At 45.5% G+C, this 15,876-nt stretch overlaps 1 protein-coding gene across 3 annotated transcripts in view; it reads left to right on the top strand.

The window, feature by feature from the left end:
• SCN4A (sodium voltage-gated channel alpha subunit 4) overlaps positions 1-15,876 on the top strand; it is a 151,378-nt gene that overhangs the window by 117,794 nt on the left and 17,708 nt on the right. For 2 of the 3 annotated variants that reach the window (XM_084860019.1, XM_084860020.1), the window contains exons 16-19: positions 8,604-8,736; positions 8,997-9,151; positions 12,003-12,176; positions 12,490-12,612. In XM_084860019.1, the coding sequence (XP_084716145.1) occupies positions 8,604-8,736; positions 8,997-9,151; positions 12,003-12,176; positions 12,490-12,612 (585 nt within the window). The remainder of the gene's footprint in view (positions 1-8,603; positions 8,737-8,996; positions 9,152-12,002; positions 12,177-12,489; positions 12,613-15,876) is intronic. The other variant, XM_084860021.1, reaches the window with a different exon arrangement.

Raw genomic sequence — 15,876 nt, forward strand, 5'->3', positions numbered from 1 at the left:
TAAATTCGCCCATGCTTGTCCATTTTAGTTCGCTGATTCCCAAGATGTCGATGTTCAATCTTGCCATCTCATGTTTGACCACCTCCAGCTTACCTTGATTCATTGATCTGACATTCCAGGTTCCTAAACAATATTGTTCTTTACAGCATCGGATTTTCTTTTCACCACCAGACACATCCACAGCTGACTGTCCTTTCGGCTTTGGCCCAGCCGCTTCACTCTTTCTGGCGCTACTTGGAAATACCCTCTGCTCTTCCCCAGTAGTATATTGGACACCTTCCGACCTGAGGGGCTCATCTTCCGGCGTCATCTCTTTTAGCCTTGTGTTACGTTCCATGGGGTTTTCTTGGCAAGAATACTGGAGTGGGTTGCCATTTCCTTCTCCAGTGGACCACATTTTGTCAGAACTCTCTGCCATGACCTGTCCATCTTGGGTGGCCCTGCACGGCATAGCTTATGGCTTCACTGAGTTATACAAGCCCCTTCGCCACAACAAGGCAGTGATCCATGAAGGGGAAAGAGGAAAGTAGCACTACTCAATATCACTTTTGGGATTAGGAGGCAAAGGAAGTTTCTCCTCTCATCATCGTGTGTATGTTTCGTAAGGGAATAGATCTCCTTGATCCCCCTGTGGTACATCATTTCCCTAATTGGAACCTTAACTCAGTCCTAAATACTTTAACCACCCCACCACCCCTTTGAACCTATAGGTAAATTCCCCTTAGGGAACTTACTTGGAAGACTCTGTCTTGGTAACAGTTACTTGTGCTAGATGGGTGCCAGAGCCTGATCTGGCTTTCACACCAGCATCGCTTAGCTTCTGAATGATAAGAAGCTGACGTGCTGAAACATCAGAGTATATTCATTCACTTTTTACAAGATTACTTGACTGGTTATTATCTCATATATATGAGCTCAGTCTTAACTGCTCAAAAATTCAAATGATTAAAACACAAAAAGGTTAACATATATCTTTTAGGCTAGACAAAACTGATTCTACATTCTGTCTTTGAGAAAACAACTCCCATCTTAAAATTTACTTCTTAAAATGTAATTGTATAACCTTTCCGAAACATCAATATTTCAGATTTGATTGTGTGTACCTTGTACAATATTTATTGACCATTTATTATCAACCGTTAACTGATACGTGAACTCTAAGCACACCTTTGACCTTGAGTAATAAAGTAATGATGTTTTACCACCTAACACTCTACATTCCTCAAATAACCTTTAGCCTTGCATGATGGGTATTAATTCTGCATTCTTCCTTAGATATCCAGACTACTTTGCCAATTAGTTTTTGATATCAGTTATCCAGAATTCATTCTGCTTGTGTATTTGTGTAACTTCTCTTTAATACAATCTCTATTCTTACTTGTTTACATCTCCAAATTCTTAATTATGTATCATTAAACATTTTTAATGGTTCTTCACTTGGCATTTTACCTTATATTGCTTTGAGAGAGGTTGGTTAGCAATTTCTCACAATAAAATTGTGATAAGTCACAAATTGCACGTGCCTGAGTTTTCTGCCATGAATTCACTTGATTTCTACAACAGCGGACTGTCACTCTGCCTCACCTCCCCACCCCCATCACTGCCTCTGAGCGATACGAGGACAGCAACAATCAAGTATATTACATGCTTAGCACATCTTGAACCATGAGGGTATTTGTAAGCACCTTAATTCCTTAATTATCCCAGCGCTATCAGTCAAAAGACATTGCGTAGCTATTCCATCTTTGCCTCATTAATGGATTTTCAGCAATAAGAAATAGGACTGAAGGGGGTTCCAGTCCAACAGTCCTGGAGAGGATCAGGTTCAGTAAAGCTAGTGTACACCGTCAAAAGAAGGTGCTATTTATGTTTCCGTGTATGAAATGCATGCATGAATTTAAAAGATCTTACATTTCTTTTAGATTAAGCAGGAGCAAAATAACCTTCTGGATCCTTTCCTACACTCTGTTTCGCTGGTTCTCAAGGGGCTGGTTCCAGGATCTGCCTTCCGTCAATGGAAGGGCTCTGCTCATGGAAGGTGCCTCTGCCTGATTTGGGGGGATCCCCATGCACCACAACTCACTTCATTCTGCAGCGTTCTCCAACCTTCTGTGCAGCATTTTCAGGGGGCTGGAGAGCTGCTCTAGTGAGGTCTGTATCCACCAGCCCAGTTGCATGCTCCTAAATCAGGATCCACTCCAAGACTTTGATTTTATTCTTAAATTAAGGTGACTTGATTTTTTGGAAAACCCTGAGCTGGCCAGTGCAACTCCTTGACCTTGCTTTCTTGGGATGGGGGCGGGGGAAGCAGATGTTATGGGGTTGCATGGGCGACAAGATTTGGTGAACAGGATCTGCAACCCAGTTTCTGAACTGGGATAAACTTTGACCTAAAAGCTCTTCAGCATAAGCCAAGCCATAGATATCTGAGAGAACCTAATTCAACCATAGTAATTATAACTCAGGTCGTTTGCCACAGCCATGTGCTTTGTTATAGAAAGGCACACCTGGGCATGTGCCCCAGATCTTCTAAACTGTGTCCCAGAACTTTAGTTGGCATTAGAACCTAATGCCATCATCTCCCTTAATACAAGCCTGCTTCTTCCCTCTGAGCTCAGTAGCCTTGCAGTTACTAGGATATCTTAGGACTCACTCCCTTAGCAGACCAGTAGGGAATGTAGCAAGAAGGCAGATGACTTTTAAACTAAAGGGGAGACTGCCACCTTTCTTTCCACAGTCTGCTCATTTTTTCTCTTTCCCTGTTTTTCTGCTCTTTCATGCCCACTGCTGGGAGCTTGCCTACAATGACATTTTGAAGAGCGTGGGGAAAGGACAGGAAGACTTCCCTGTGAAATTCTGGTATTTCATACAGCATCTGATTTTACTGCCCCAAACTGGAACCTTTGGCTTCTGCAGAGGTTCAGTAGCTTCAACGCAACAAAGAATTTAATCAGCCTCCACAAACTTCTTCTTCCCCCTCCACTTTAATTTCTCCTATTTAGCTGCAGGGAGCAGATTATACCAAAAAGAGGGTTATGCCTATGTGATGTTATGATCCAGGAAGTGCTGGACTTTCAAATAGGTTTTACAGTTTTAAAAAAGCAAGAAAAAGCCCTGAGCCACCTCACCTCATAAACTTAAAGTATGTGCAACCCTCACACACACACACTCGCTCCTCATAACGTCCTAAATTCCTCTGAATTGTTACCTTTCTGAAAAGAGCCACCTGGCTTAGGGAATTCTCTCTCTTTCTCCCTTCCAGTCACCATTCTTCTTTTTTCTTTTTTCCCTCCCCTATCCTGGTCTTTCTCTGCTTTATTCCATCTAGAGCATATCTTGGGGAATTCTCAAGAAGGAGAGTGGTGAACAAGAGTAGTTCCGAACTGTATTTGACTATATACAAACAGACAAGGGGATTTGTTTTTCTCCTTCTCCGTGCCCAGGCCTTTGAGAAAAGTGGGTTCACATGGCTGCAGAGGAAGGAATCTGGGGCTGTTTTGTTTGTCAGTTGCCATTATCAAGCTATAGGGAGGGCCATAGCTCAGTGGTAGAGCACATGCTTGGCATGCAGAAAGTCCCAGGTTCAACCCCAGCATCACTGGGTAGGGCTAGGAAGGAATCCTGTTTGAAACCCTGGAGAGCCACTGCCAGTCAGTGTTGACAGTAGTGGGCTAGATGGACCAAGGATCTCACTCATTATAAAGCAGCTTCATATATTCCTGTGAATGGAGAGCTTTAATAAAAATAGGAGTTAAAATTTGGGAGGTGAAGGGGAGATAAATACTGCTCAGTTATACAATCTTATGTATGTCTATTCAGAAGTAAATCCCATTATGTTCAATGGAGCTTACTCCCAGAAAAGTGTACATAAGATTCCAGCACAAGTTACTTTTGCAAGGAGGATTGCAGCTTGATCTTCTGTGTGTTTACTCAGAAATAAGTCCTGACTTGTGAGCATGGTACTGCAGTCTTAATAAACTGCCCACCCCATTCCAATCCACTGAATTGACTACCTTTTCAGCCCAATCCTATTCATGTTTTGTCATTCTTGGGTTGTTGTTTTTTTTCCATTTTGCATGGACTCTAGCCTCAGTGCTGAGGGAAAGGTATTTCGTACATGCTCAGAGTTTCTCCAAAGAAACAGAGCAGGTTCCTTGGCTGCATCCTGGTGAAGTACTGACACAAATTAAATGATGGGAAGGAGGAGACAATGGGAGCTTTCTCATAACGAGGAGGTAGAGGCGCATCTGCTTTTATGAAGAGTTGCTACTGGACAGGAGAATGAGGAAGGATTGTCATATGGAATGAACCGAGTGGGGAGCGGGGACTATAAGTGCTCAGTGGTGAGAGAAAAGCATTCTGCATATGCTTAGAGGTACACTTTATTTCACTGCTAACACTGGTAAATAAATTTTACTCATTCTAAATTTGCAATTAGAGAGAGAGACTTTATGTCTCAAAATAACATATTTTTGTTTAGTTTCTCTAACTGCTGTATGAGGAGGGAGGGAGTGTGATTAAGTGACTTTGACAAGACCCTACAGTTGCTAGTATTGGTTGCTAACAAGTAGTTTTCAAATGATGCCTAAGGCACAGCAGTGTGCCACAGTAGATAAATTAATGAAATAAAGGAAGTCTCTTCTGAGCTCAAAACACCTATCCAAAGAGGAAGCTGTCCTCTGCCGCTCTACATGAGTCACTGTTCCAGCTCTGCCCCTTCCCCTCACCCGCCACTGGGGTAGGGAACTATGCGACTTCTTGGCCCTGGGTGTGATTAAAGCATATTATCCCTTCCCATTCAGAGATGCAACAGAATTACCTGCCCAGGATCACAGGAGAGGCTGTATAAGCCAATGGGCTTGCCCCTGTCCAAGCAGAAGCCATACTCAAAACAATGACCCATGCAGAATCCAAAGGATGGGCTCATAGAATCATAAAATACTAGGGTTGGAAGGGGCCTATAGACCATCAAGTCCAACCCCCTGCTCAATGCAGGAATCCAAGTCAAAGCATCCCTAACAGATGGCTGACCAGCTTCATCTTGAATGCCTCCAGTGTCGGAGAGCCCACTACCTCCCTAGGTCACTGGTTCCATTGTCGTATTGCTCTAACAGTCAGGAGGTTTTTCCTGATGTTCAGCCGGAATCTGGCTTCCTGTAACTTCAGCCCATTATTCTGTGTCCCGCACTCTGGGATGATCAAGAAGAGATGCTGGCCTTCCTCTCTGTGACAACCTTTCAAGTACTTAAAGAGCGCTATCATATCTCCCCTCAGTCCTCTCTTTTCAAGGCTAAACATGCCCAGTTCTTTCAGTCTGTCCTCATAGGGCTTTGTTTCCAGTCCCCTGGTCATCTTTGTTGCCCTCCTCTGAACTCTCTCCAGTTTGTCTGCATCCTTCTTAAAGTGTGACGCCCAGAACTAGACAACACAGTACTCCAGATGAGGCCTAACCAGTGCTGAGTAGAGGGGAACTAGTACTTCACGTGATTTGGAAGCTAGACTTCTATTAATGCAGCCCAAAATAGCATTTGCTTTTTTTCAGTCAAATCACATTGTTGGCTCATATTAAGCTTGTGATCTGCAACAAATCCAGGATCCTTCTCGCTTGTAGTATTGTTGAGCCAAGTATCGCCCATCTTGTAACTGTGCATTTGTTTTTTTTTTTTATTAGCTATCCCGCCCAATTTTGTGTCATCTACAGATGTGATCAGCATTCCCTGCACCTCCTCCTCCAAGTCATTAATAAAAATGTTGAAGAGCACTGGGCCCAGGACTGAGGCTATACTATTCTATGATTCTATGATTAAAATTGGCTTTCCTAAAATCCAGGGTATGCATTTGGCCACAGTCGGCTTTTGCTTCCTTTAGAACCAAAGAAATAACAAAGGAATCACTCAAGTATAAAATGGTCACTTTCCCCCAGAGTTCCCATAACTGCTACTTGATCCACTAAGTCACCTCTGTTGGTTAGGATCAAGTCAAGGATAGCCCATCCTCTAGTTCCTTCTACTTTCTGTAGGAAGAAATTATCAGCAACACAAGTCAGGAATTTCTTGGAGGGGCCATGTTTTGCAGAATTTGTCTCCCAACAAATATTGGGGAAATTGAACTCCCCCATTACTACTAGTCTACTACATCATGATTCCTTGAAACACTGGCTATTTGCTTTTCAAAAGTTCCATGCTCATCTTGTCCTTGATTGGGTGGCTAGTAGTAGACTCTGACCACCAGGTTCCTTTTATTCTTTGCTCCATTTATTTTAACCCAGATGCTCTCAATAGGGCTACCAAGCTCATCCTCCTGTATTTCTGTGCAGAGATATGTATTTTTAACATATAGTGCAACTCCACCTCCCCTTCTGTTCCTCCTGTTCTTTTTGAACAAGTTATATCCTTCAATTGCTGTATTCCAGTCATGGGAGTCATCCCACAAGTTTCAGTTACACCTAGAGTCATAATTTCCCTCCTGTATTAAGAGTTCAAGTTTGTTCTGTTTGTTTCCCATACACTGGGCATTAGTATATAGACATCGAAGACCATGTGCTTCATAGTCTGGCTTTCTTCCTACATGTTTCTGAAGACTATAATTGGGTGCTATTGGAGCTGTTCTCTCCGTTGCGGTGCATGAGCCTTCATCCATTGTTACCCCAACCTTACATCTCCCTCCCCCATAGGATTCAGTTTAAAGCCCTCCTGATGAAGTTCTTCATGCTGTGGCCAAACACATTCTTCCCAGCCTTTGTGAGGTGCCACCCATCCCTTGCCAACAGTCCATCTTCCAGGAAGTATAGCCCGTGGTCCCAGAATCCAAATCTTTCACACCGGCACCACCTTCATAGCCAGTAATTCACACGGAGTGTTTTTATTTCCCTTTCTATCCCTCCTCTAACTACTGGAAGGATGGATGAGAAAACTAGCCGGGCCCCAAAGTTCTTGAGTTTCCTTCCCAAAGCTTCAAAGTCTGATGTGATTTCTTTGTAGATCCGCTTGGCAGTATCATTTGTTCCCACATGGATGAGAAGAAAAGGATACCTGTCAGTGGGCTTTATGAGTGTAGGCAACTCTTCAGTCACGTCTCTAATCCGTCTTCCTGGGAGACAGCATACCTGGCGAGTCCATTTTGCGACATACTTGGGTTTTGATCCCACGCAGCAAGGAGTCTCCCACTACTACTACTCTTCTCTTTTGTGTTGTTGTAGGCCTTGCTTTCATCACCTCTGCTTGACTGACCTTCAGCCTCTTGCTCGCTCTCATGCAGGTTCCCCTGTAATTCTTCCTCTGCAAGCTGCCCTCCAGTCTCATCCTCAAGTACCTGGAAATGGTTCCACAGTTCCAATGCTTTCAATGGTATAGAGTGGCTTATAGTTCTTCTGCTCCTGTCACCCTTTTCCAAGGAGTATCCTCTACTCCATTTTTCTTCACCTCAGCATTTTACTCTTCTGCCTCAGCTTGCTGTTGCTCTTCTAGCTTCTGTTTTTCACTTTGCTGCTGTATTTCCACCTTACTGTCCAAGAACTCTTCATGTTCTCTTATTTCCTGGAGGGTCGACACTCGCCGCTCAAGTCCTCTTACGTTTTCATCCAACAGTGTGATCAACTTGCACTTGTTGCACGTGTAGGCCATGTTGATCTCAGGCAAGAAAACAAACATGGCACACACCTTGCAGGTCACCACCCCTGGAGAGTCTTTTCCTTCCATAGTCTCTATTCCCTTTATGTTTCTAGCTTTCTGATTGTACTGGAGCAGCCTGTGCTTTGTCCTCTATTCAGTGGAGGTTAAAAACAAGGTCCCACTGGTATGGAAGTGTGTGTTACAAGAAAAAGAAATTTTGAAAAAATGGGGAAATACCGTTAGGGGCCTCCCCCTTGACCTCCCCTGCCGAACTCCCCTGGCAAACTCCCATTTGTTCTCTCTGGTCGCTCGCTCTCTGGGAGCTTGCTTCCTTCTATAGTCCCTAGACCAGCTGGACCAGCTTCCTCTGCTCTGCTCTGCTCAGCGAGGAGACAGGAAACAGACTGCAGCTTCCTGCCCACACAGCTTCTGGGAGTCCTCAGGCCACGCCCCTTCAATTCAGTTGGAGCTCTCAGGAGCACATGGTGAGCACATGGTGACTCAGAATGGAAAGTCCCCTGGACTTACTCTAGCCCACTCACCGCTTTGCCTTTGTCTCCTCTTCCACTGCAGCTCCCCTGGCCAACTCCTGTTTGCTCGCCCTGTTCGCTCACCCTGATTGCTCGCTCACCGGGAGCTTGCTTGCTTATACAGCCCCTAGACCAGCTGGAGCAGCATCCTCTGCTCTGCTCAGCTAGGAGACAGGAAACAAATTGTTTCCTAGCTGGCTCCTGCAAGGAGGGTAATTCATAGACTCTCATGCATTAAAATAGAACATTGGGGGATTTAAGGGTGTAGTGTTGTCCCCCTAGCCCCCAGAAAAAGTGGGCTTCTGCTATCAGACATTCAGCAAATGCTGAATTATATCTTGATTATACTTGACTAGCACTGAATCAGCCCAGGAATTGTAGGCTGGATGTTTTTTTGCTGAGTTGTTCTTACTTCCTGAAATGAACATGAGGTTCCATTTGTTACTTCTTCTGCTCTCCTCAGAAGCCGCTATCAGATGGGACGGAGTCGTCCATATGCAGCACTGTGGATTACAAGCCCCCAGACCCTGCAGAGGAGGAAGCAGCAGCTGAGGAGGCTGTGGAGAATGATGAGCCAGAGGAATGCTTCACTGAAGGTAGCATGACCAGCCCTTGCCATAAGGTCTTGCGTGGAGCCAGAGCTCCCCATATACGCTGCTGCAGAACATGTGAAGAAGAGAGTGCTCTGTGCTTGTGCGCAATGCTTTGCCCTCACTGGCACGGCTCACCTGAGCATGTAGCTTGCATCTCCATCTAGGACTAGGGGGCCGTGTTTTCTAATCAGCTGGCGTAGATCCCAAGCAGGCACTACTGCAGCGGCGGGCTTACTGTCGGCCTCTCTCTTTCTCCATCACAGGCTGTGTCCGGAGGTGCCCTTGCCTGAGCATTGATGTCAAAACGGAAAAGGGGAAGAAGTGGTGGAACCTTCGGAAAGCGTGCTTCAAGATTGTGGAGCACAATTGGTTTGAGACCTTTATCATCTTCATGATTCTCCTTAGCAGTGGAGCTCTGGTAAATGCTACTCCACCTTGATGTGTTTTCTGTCAGGCGTTTGGGGAGAGCAACAGTAATTTTATATTGCTCTAAAAATAGAGGCTTCTGTTGGTCACCATAGGCACAATCCTTCCAGGTGTGTCTCCCACCTATCCCAGCTAAAGAATCAAAAAAGGAGCTCACTTGGAATTCAACAGTTTGCTAGAGATGTTGTTAGTCAGTTATGCTCTGTGACCTCAGAGAGTCATTAGGGGAACTTCCAGATGGATGGCTCTTAGTGCTACAAATAATTGCTCTTCCACAGTAAACTACAAGTGGAATTGCACTTGACTTTCCGCACTTCACTTGTGGGCAAGGTTAACACTTTTTTTTGTTATGTACATCCCACTCTGTTCTGGCCACACTGTTCTGTCCATAGTGGGCATGACACAGACACATGGGTGAGGAAGGTACAGTTTTCCTGAACAGCTATGTTTAATATCACTTTTTATCAATCTTTTAAAAAATAAGTTACTTTACTTGTATTCAAGTGCTTATTCATTTCATCAGTATTGCACAGTTATTTTCATGATTTCTATGGGTGGTAATCCAGAATGAGAGAGGGAAAGAGAAGGGGGGAAATGAGTGGCTGGCGGGCGTGGAGGGTGCAGGGAGAGGAAAAGATGCGGGTTGTACAACACAATAAGCCAGGATGGTTTATTTTTAGAAAAAAACCACGATGGCTTATCGCGTCCTCTGCGTGCGGTTTTCCCCAACCATGGTGGTTTATTTACCCAGAATAAGCCACCCTGATAAGCCACAGTCTGCAGTTTGGTTCATTTTAGCCACCCTGGTTTATTGTGTTGTCTGGTGCTCCAGCGTGGTTAAAGGGCATCTGCCAGCAAGCCGCCTGGCAGGAGTGGCAGAAACCCCTGCCACTCTTGCCCAGCAGGGCATGACCACCATTTGTGATGGCACCCAAGTCACTGCCCATACCCACTTCCTGGCTCTGATCATGTTCACAGTTGGGTCCCATCTTTTTTATGTTTGCAGTCCCATTTTGCATGAAAACAGGGCCAGCAACCTTGCCTGTAATTCTTCCCATGTGCATACCTGGGGCTTCCCATTTGTGCACATAGGGACACGGTACTTTTTGTTTGGTTTGGGTTCTTGGTCCTGTGTAGGTATGTAGCAGCACAAAACTGATGTATACTGGCTCCCCCCCCCTTGCACCCCTGCATGTTGCCCAAACATGTTGGGTGCAAGGGGGGGAAGACAGTATCCCTCAGCTTCCCATTGCTGAGCTCTAGCGCAGCATCGGAAAACAAAAGAAAATTAAAAATAAAAAGAGTAGCCTTTTAAATCCCCAGTGCAAGTCAATGGAGATCACTGCTCCAGTGCAGCATCAGGAAACTGAAGGGAAAAACAATAAGAAGAGCCCCACTTCAAATCCCCAATGCAAGTCAATGGAGGTGATCTCCATTGACTTGCATTAGGGATTTAAGGGTGCCCTGTGTGGAAAATCGGGGGGGGGGGAATCAAAGGGCCACCCAAGGACTGGGGGGGCAACACAGTCCTTGGCAGGGCATTGGATTTGCCCGCCCCCACCCCTGATTTTCGGATTTTCCTTTTTGCACCTAACAGGGCTGGGGAAAAATTTTAAAAGCCAAGAATCAGGGTGGAGTGGGTGAAATCCAACCCCCGCCAAAGACCACGGAGGTAACACAGTTCTTGCACTGGGGGGGTTAGATTTGGCCCCCCACTGCTGATTTTCATATTTGTCTTTATTTCCCCAGTCCCGTTGTGCACAAAAAGGGGCTGGGGAAATTTTAAAAAATGGGTGGACTCAACCCCGATCACCATCAGGAAGGGGGACTTGGTGGCAGACAAGACAGGTCTGCCACCAGTTCCCTGGGATGCAGGCTGGAGGGCTGAGGGGCAAGCGAGTGGGGGGAATAAGCTACACACAGTAGCTTATTTACCCAATTGTGTGAAGGGGCATCATGGTCTGTTTTTAAAATAAGCTACTGTGCATAGCTTATATGTCACCGTGGCTTAAAGTGACGTATGAACCTGCCCAAAGAATTCGCCTTCTGTGAAACCTTCATGGGATGACCTCATTGGGTTCTAGTATAATGAAAGAGGGAGAAAAACTTATCCTTATCAATTTTCTCCATACTATGCATAATTTTATATCATGACTTCTATCATGTCTCCCCTTCCCTTTTTTCTAAGCTAAATAGGGTTTTCATGATAGTGATGAAGAGATAAAGCAATACCTTAAGCAGCTTCCATTCCATTGAACATAATGCTTAATGGGAGTTTTTGGTTACTATCAGAAATTCAATGTGTGTGTGTGTGTGTAACTTAGCCTTTTTCTAGCTCCATGGGCTAAACAGGATTTCTAGAGGACAGGAGATTACACCTCAGTGTCCTCCATCAAGGGAATGGGCCAGAGCCACAAGGCACTGAATCTCCCTCCATGCCCAACCCTCCAACACCAGAAATATTGTCCAGTCCCACCTTGGCTTCTGAAAGCAAATCTACTGGCCACATGTTTTCAGTTTTTCAGTCTTAATGGCTAGAAAGTTTTTTGTGTTTTTTTTAAATATGAAAGATGAGATTCTCAGGGTGCTAAACTGTGAGCAGACATTCTCCACATACTTTCAAACCTATCTTTGAAAATTGTCCTCCATGTCCTTTCTGGAGACTGACCACTGCTCACTACTCCACCATGCTCAGTAATATGCACACATACACATGGCAGTGAGCCCCATGGTCCCATGGCTGGTTTTCTCTCTTCAAATGTCCACTTACCTGCCTGCTGCATGGTGTCTTTGTGTGTGGGGAGGACATTCCTCTGCTGACTCCGCCTCTCCTTCCCTTCCAGGCTTTTGAAGACATCTACATAGAGAGGCGGCCGACAATTCGCACCATCTTGGAGTACGCTGATAAGGTCTTCTCATACGTGTTTGTTATTGAGATGCTGCTCAAATGGGTGGCCTACGGGTTCAAGGTCTACTTCACCAATGCCTGGTGCTGGCTGGATTTCCTCATTGTTGATGTAAGTTGTGGCTTTGGGGAGCAAGTTGTTCTGGAGGGGAGCCCCTTTTGGTGTTGCACTAAAAGCTGGCTGACCATGTGATTCTGTCAGCAGATGTTATATGCATCCATCTCAAAGACTGATTCCAGAATGTGGACCAGGTAAATGAAAAAAACAAGTTCTTTCTGGTGGATGCTTAAGAACTCTTGACAAGAATCTGGGAACCAAATGAGGAGTTGGGAGGCAGATGAGTAGCCGCTTTCTCCAGGGAGGGTAAGGAACCTCCTGTCATCTTTGTCAGATTTGTTACTAAATGCTCTGCTTTCCCTACCAGGTCTCCCTCATCAGCCTGACAGCAAACTGGATGGGCTATTCAGAACTAGGACCTATCAAATCCCTAAGGACACTCCGAGCACTGAGGCCTCTTCGGGCTTTGTCCAGATTTGAAGGCATGAGGGTAGGCTCGTTTTGGCACTGAACAGTACACTTCTTTTTGCCCAGGCGCTTTACATTTTAAATATTTTTTATTGATTGATTTGTTTGTTTGCTGGTTGAATAGTGTTTATGCCTCTTATTTTGTAATTTTATTGTAATTTTATTTTATTTGTGCTTTATAGACCATTTCGTACACCTTTGTGGATGATGGGTGGTTTATAAATTTTAAAAATAAATAAATGGGTTTAACATGACATTCCAAGGTTTCAGCCCCTACTTTTTCCCCTTAATGGTGGAGGTTTCAGAAATTTCTTTAGAAAGAGGCTGCGGAGCTGAAGCCTGCCTCAAAGGTATGTCCATGGACTAGGAATCACTGCTGCCTAGTTTATTTACTTACAACATTTATATTCCCCCCTTCCTCCAAGGAGGCCAGGCTGAGATTGGCTAGCTCATGGTCACCCACAGAATCATAGAATAGTAGGGCTGGAAGTGGCCTACAAGACCATCAAGTCCAACCACCTGCTCAATGCAGGAATCCAAGTCAAGGAATCCCTGACAAGTGGCTGTCCAGCTTCATCTTGAATGCCTCCAGTGTGGGAGAGCTGGCTACCTCCCTAGGTCATTGGTTCCATTGTCGTATTGCTCTAACAGTCAGGAAGTTTTTCCTGATGTTCAGCCGGAATCTGGCTTCCTGTCACTTGAGCCCATTATTCCGTGTGGTGCACGCTGGGATGATTGGGAAGAGATCCTGGCCTTCCTCTCTGTGACAACCTTTCAAGTATTTGAACAGCGCTATCATAACTCCCCTCAGTCTTCTCTTCTCAAGGCTAAACATGCCCAGTTCTTTCAGTCTCTCCTCATAGGGCTTTGTTTCCAGTCGCCTGATCATCTTCGTTGCCCGCCTCTGAACCCTCTCCAGTTTGTCTGCATCCTTCTTCAAGTGTGGTGCCCAGAACTGGACACAGTACTCCAAATGAGGCCTAACCAGTGCTGAGTAGAGGGGAAATTTAGAGCTTTATGGCCGAGTGGGCATGAGAAACCTGGTCTTCCCAGTCAAAGGCCACCCCGGCTCCTGTAATCTCAGTTGGATGCAGTTACTCACTGGTGAAGGCCATGCCATTGTACACAGCTGTACAGCAGAATCTCTCTCCCCCATATGGAACTGAAAATAGGTTATGTGTCTCAGCCCTGGTGATCCCTCCTTCAGACTAAACCCCATAGACTTCTGGTACCTCTGAATTATCTATACCTTTTGCCTTTTAAAATGAAAAACAATCTAATTTGAAAATCCCCACATTTGTAATTAAATTTTAAATTTAGTTTTTAGATTTTTTTTTAACTGGCTGTAGTTTTAATTTGTGAAAAAATCCATTTCAGAATTACTTCTCCAGAGGGCATTCCTTATCCTCGAGGTGGCTCCTCTCTCTGGAGGTCACGGGTAGGTGAAGAAATTGCTCTTGTGGGGGCGGGGGGGGGGCACCCACATCTCCCAAACTGGCCCAGCCTAAGGAGCCAGCAGATCAGGTTGAGTTCATAGAATCATAGAATAGTAGGGTTGGAAGGGGCCTACAAGGCCATCGAGTCCAACCCCCTGCTCAGTGCAGGAATCCAAGTCAAAGCATCCCTGACAGATGGCTGTCCAGCCTCGTCTTGAAGGCCTCCAGTGTGGGAGAGCCCATCACTTCCCTAGGTAATTGGTTCCATTGACGTATTGCTCTAACAGTCAGGAAGTCCAGAGAGCTTAACTCTATTTTGCTCTTTTTCCATTTTTATTCTAGTTTTCCTTCATCCTCTACCTCCCCTCTCCCTGCAACTGACACAGCTTAGTCAGGGACGACAGGGGAGACAAGGAGTAGACTGCTGAGGCACGAAAGCATCCCACCCTCCAGTATCCACAGCTCGTCTGTCAGGATAAGGATAAGGGGAGGAAGCGCAATCTCAGTTCACCCAAAGGAGAGCCCCCCCCATCCAAGAGTAAAATGCAAGTGGGCACGGTGGCCCCTTGTTGAACTTTAGTGACAAGGAGCAGGGAGAACTACCTGAAGAGGAACTAGACATTCCTCCAGTCAGGGGAGGCACTTTTCTCCAGAATTATTCCTGGTCATGCAGGCAAAAGCTTGCAGGAAACTGCAGCTTAGAGAGAAGAACTGGGACCAGGACATGGCCACATAAGGAGCAAAATCAGCTTTCACCTAACAGCTCCCTAAACCAATGTCTTTCTCCCTCCCAGATGCCTTTGACAGGATTTGGAAATCAGAGTGGGCCAACCTTTCAAAAACAAAGCCATATATATGCTAGATAAAAAGCCGTACACTCTTTCTCCTAAGGCCATGGACTTAAAGTATCTGTGGTTGACATCCTGGTGACAGCTCTAGCCTCCTCTGCTGCCACACCTTCAGAAGGGGAAGGAGAGCCCCAAAATCCACATGATAAGGAGGCAGAGGCAGCTCTCTGCAAAGAGTTCGATTCAGCAGGTGTGGGGTTTAGGGTATCTACAACTAACTCCTTTTTCTCAAGAGCCATTTACCTTTGGGCAAGGGAAGTGGTGGCAGCAGATTCCATGCCCAAACCTCTGAAAAACGGGCTGAAAAAGACTGAACTCACAGCAGCCTTGGTGGTACACTCCACCATGAATGCAATCCAGTTGAACTCCAGGACCTTGGCCTTGAACACACTGGCTCATGGACACATCTGGCTGTGCCACTGGGATGTTGATCCTGGTTCACAGGCACATCTGGCCAGCTCTTCCTTTGACGAAACCAAGTTGTTCAGCCAGCCACTGGAGGAAGTTCTGGTGGAGACTAAGGATAAGACCAAGGCCCTTCCCACTGCAAAGAGAAAGGAACCTAAGTCTAAGACCAAGTATTTATTTTGTCCTAACAAGTCATCATTCAGAGTCTGCTAAACCTCTTCCAGGTTCAAGTCTGCCTCCTCTGCTTCCTATGTTCTCCCATCCAGCTCCATGGATGAACACCAGTCAGTCTGATGCCACTCTCATCCCCCCTCATCACCAGATTGGGGGCTGGGGGACTTCTTCACTTTGCACACATTTGGGAGCAAATGGATCATTGGGTGAGAGAGACCAATTTCGGGGCTATGCCCTGGGCTTTGCAATCAACCCCGGGAACAAAATTGTTGCCTCTCCAAGACTGAGACAAGAGGAAAAACATTTGACGTTCTTACAGAAGATAGAGCATCTATTGAAAATCAAAGCCATAGAACCAGTTTCCTTGCCAGATTTTCACTCAGGGATTTATTCAATTTTTTTTCTTAGTACCGAAATGAA

Source organism: Heloderma suspectum, chromosome 5 (genome assembly GCF_057233095.1).
Source record: "Heloderma suspectum isolate Gila_16-S chromosome 5, 16-S_ref, whole genome shotgun sequence".
Taxonomy (NCBI): domain Eukaryota; kingdom Metazoa; phylum Chordata; class Lepidosauria; order Squamata; family Helodermatidae; genus Heloderma; species Heloderma suspectum.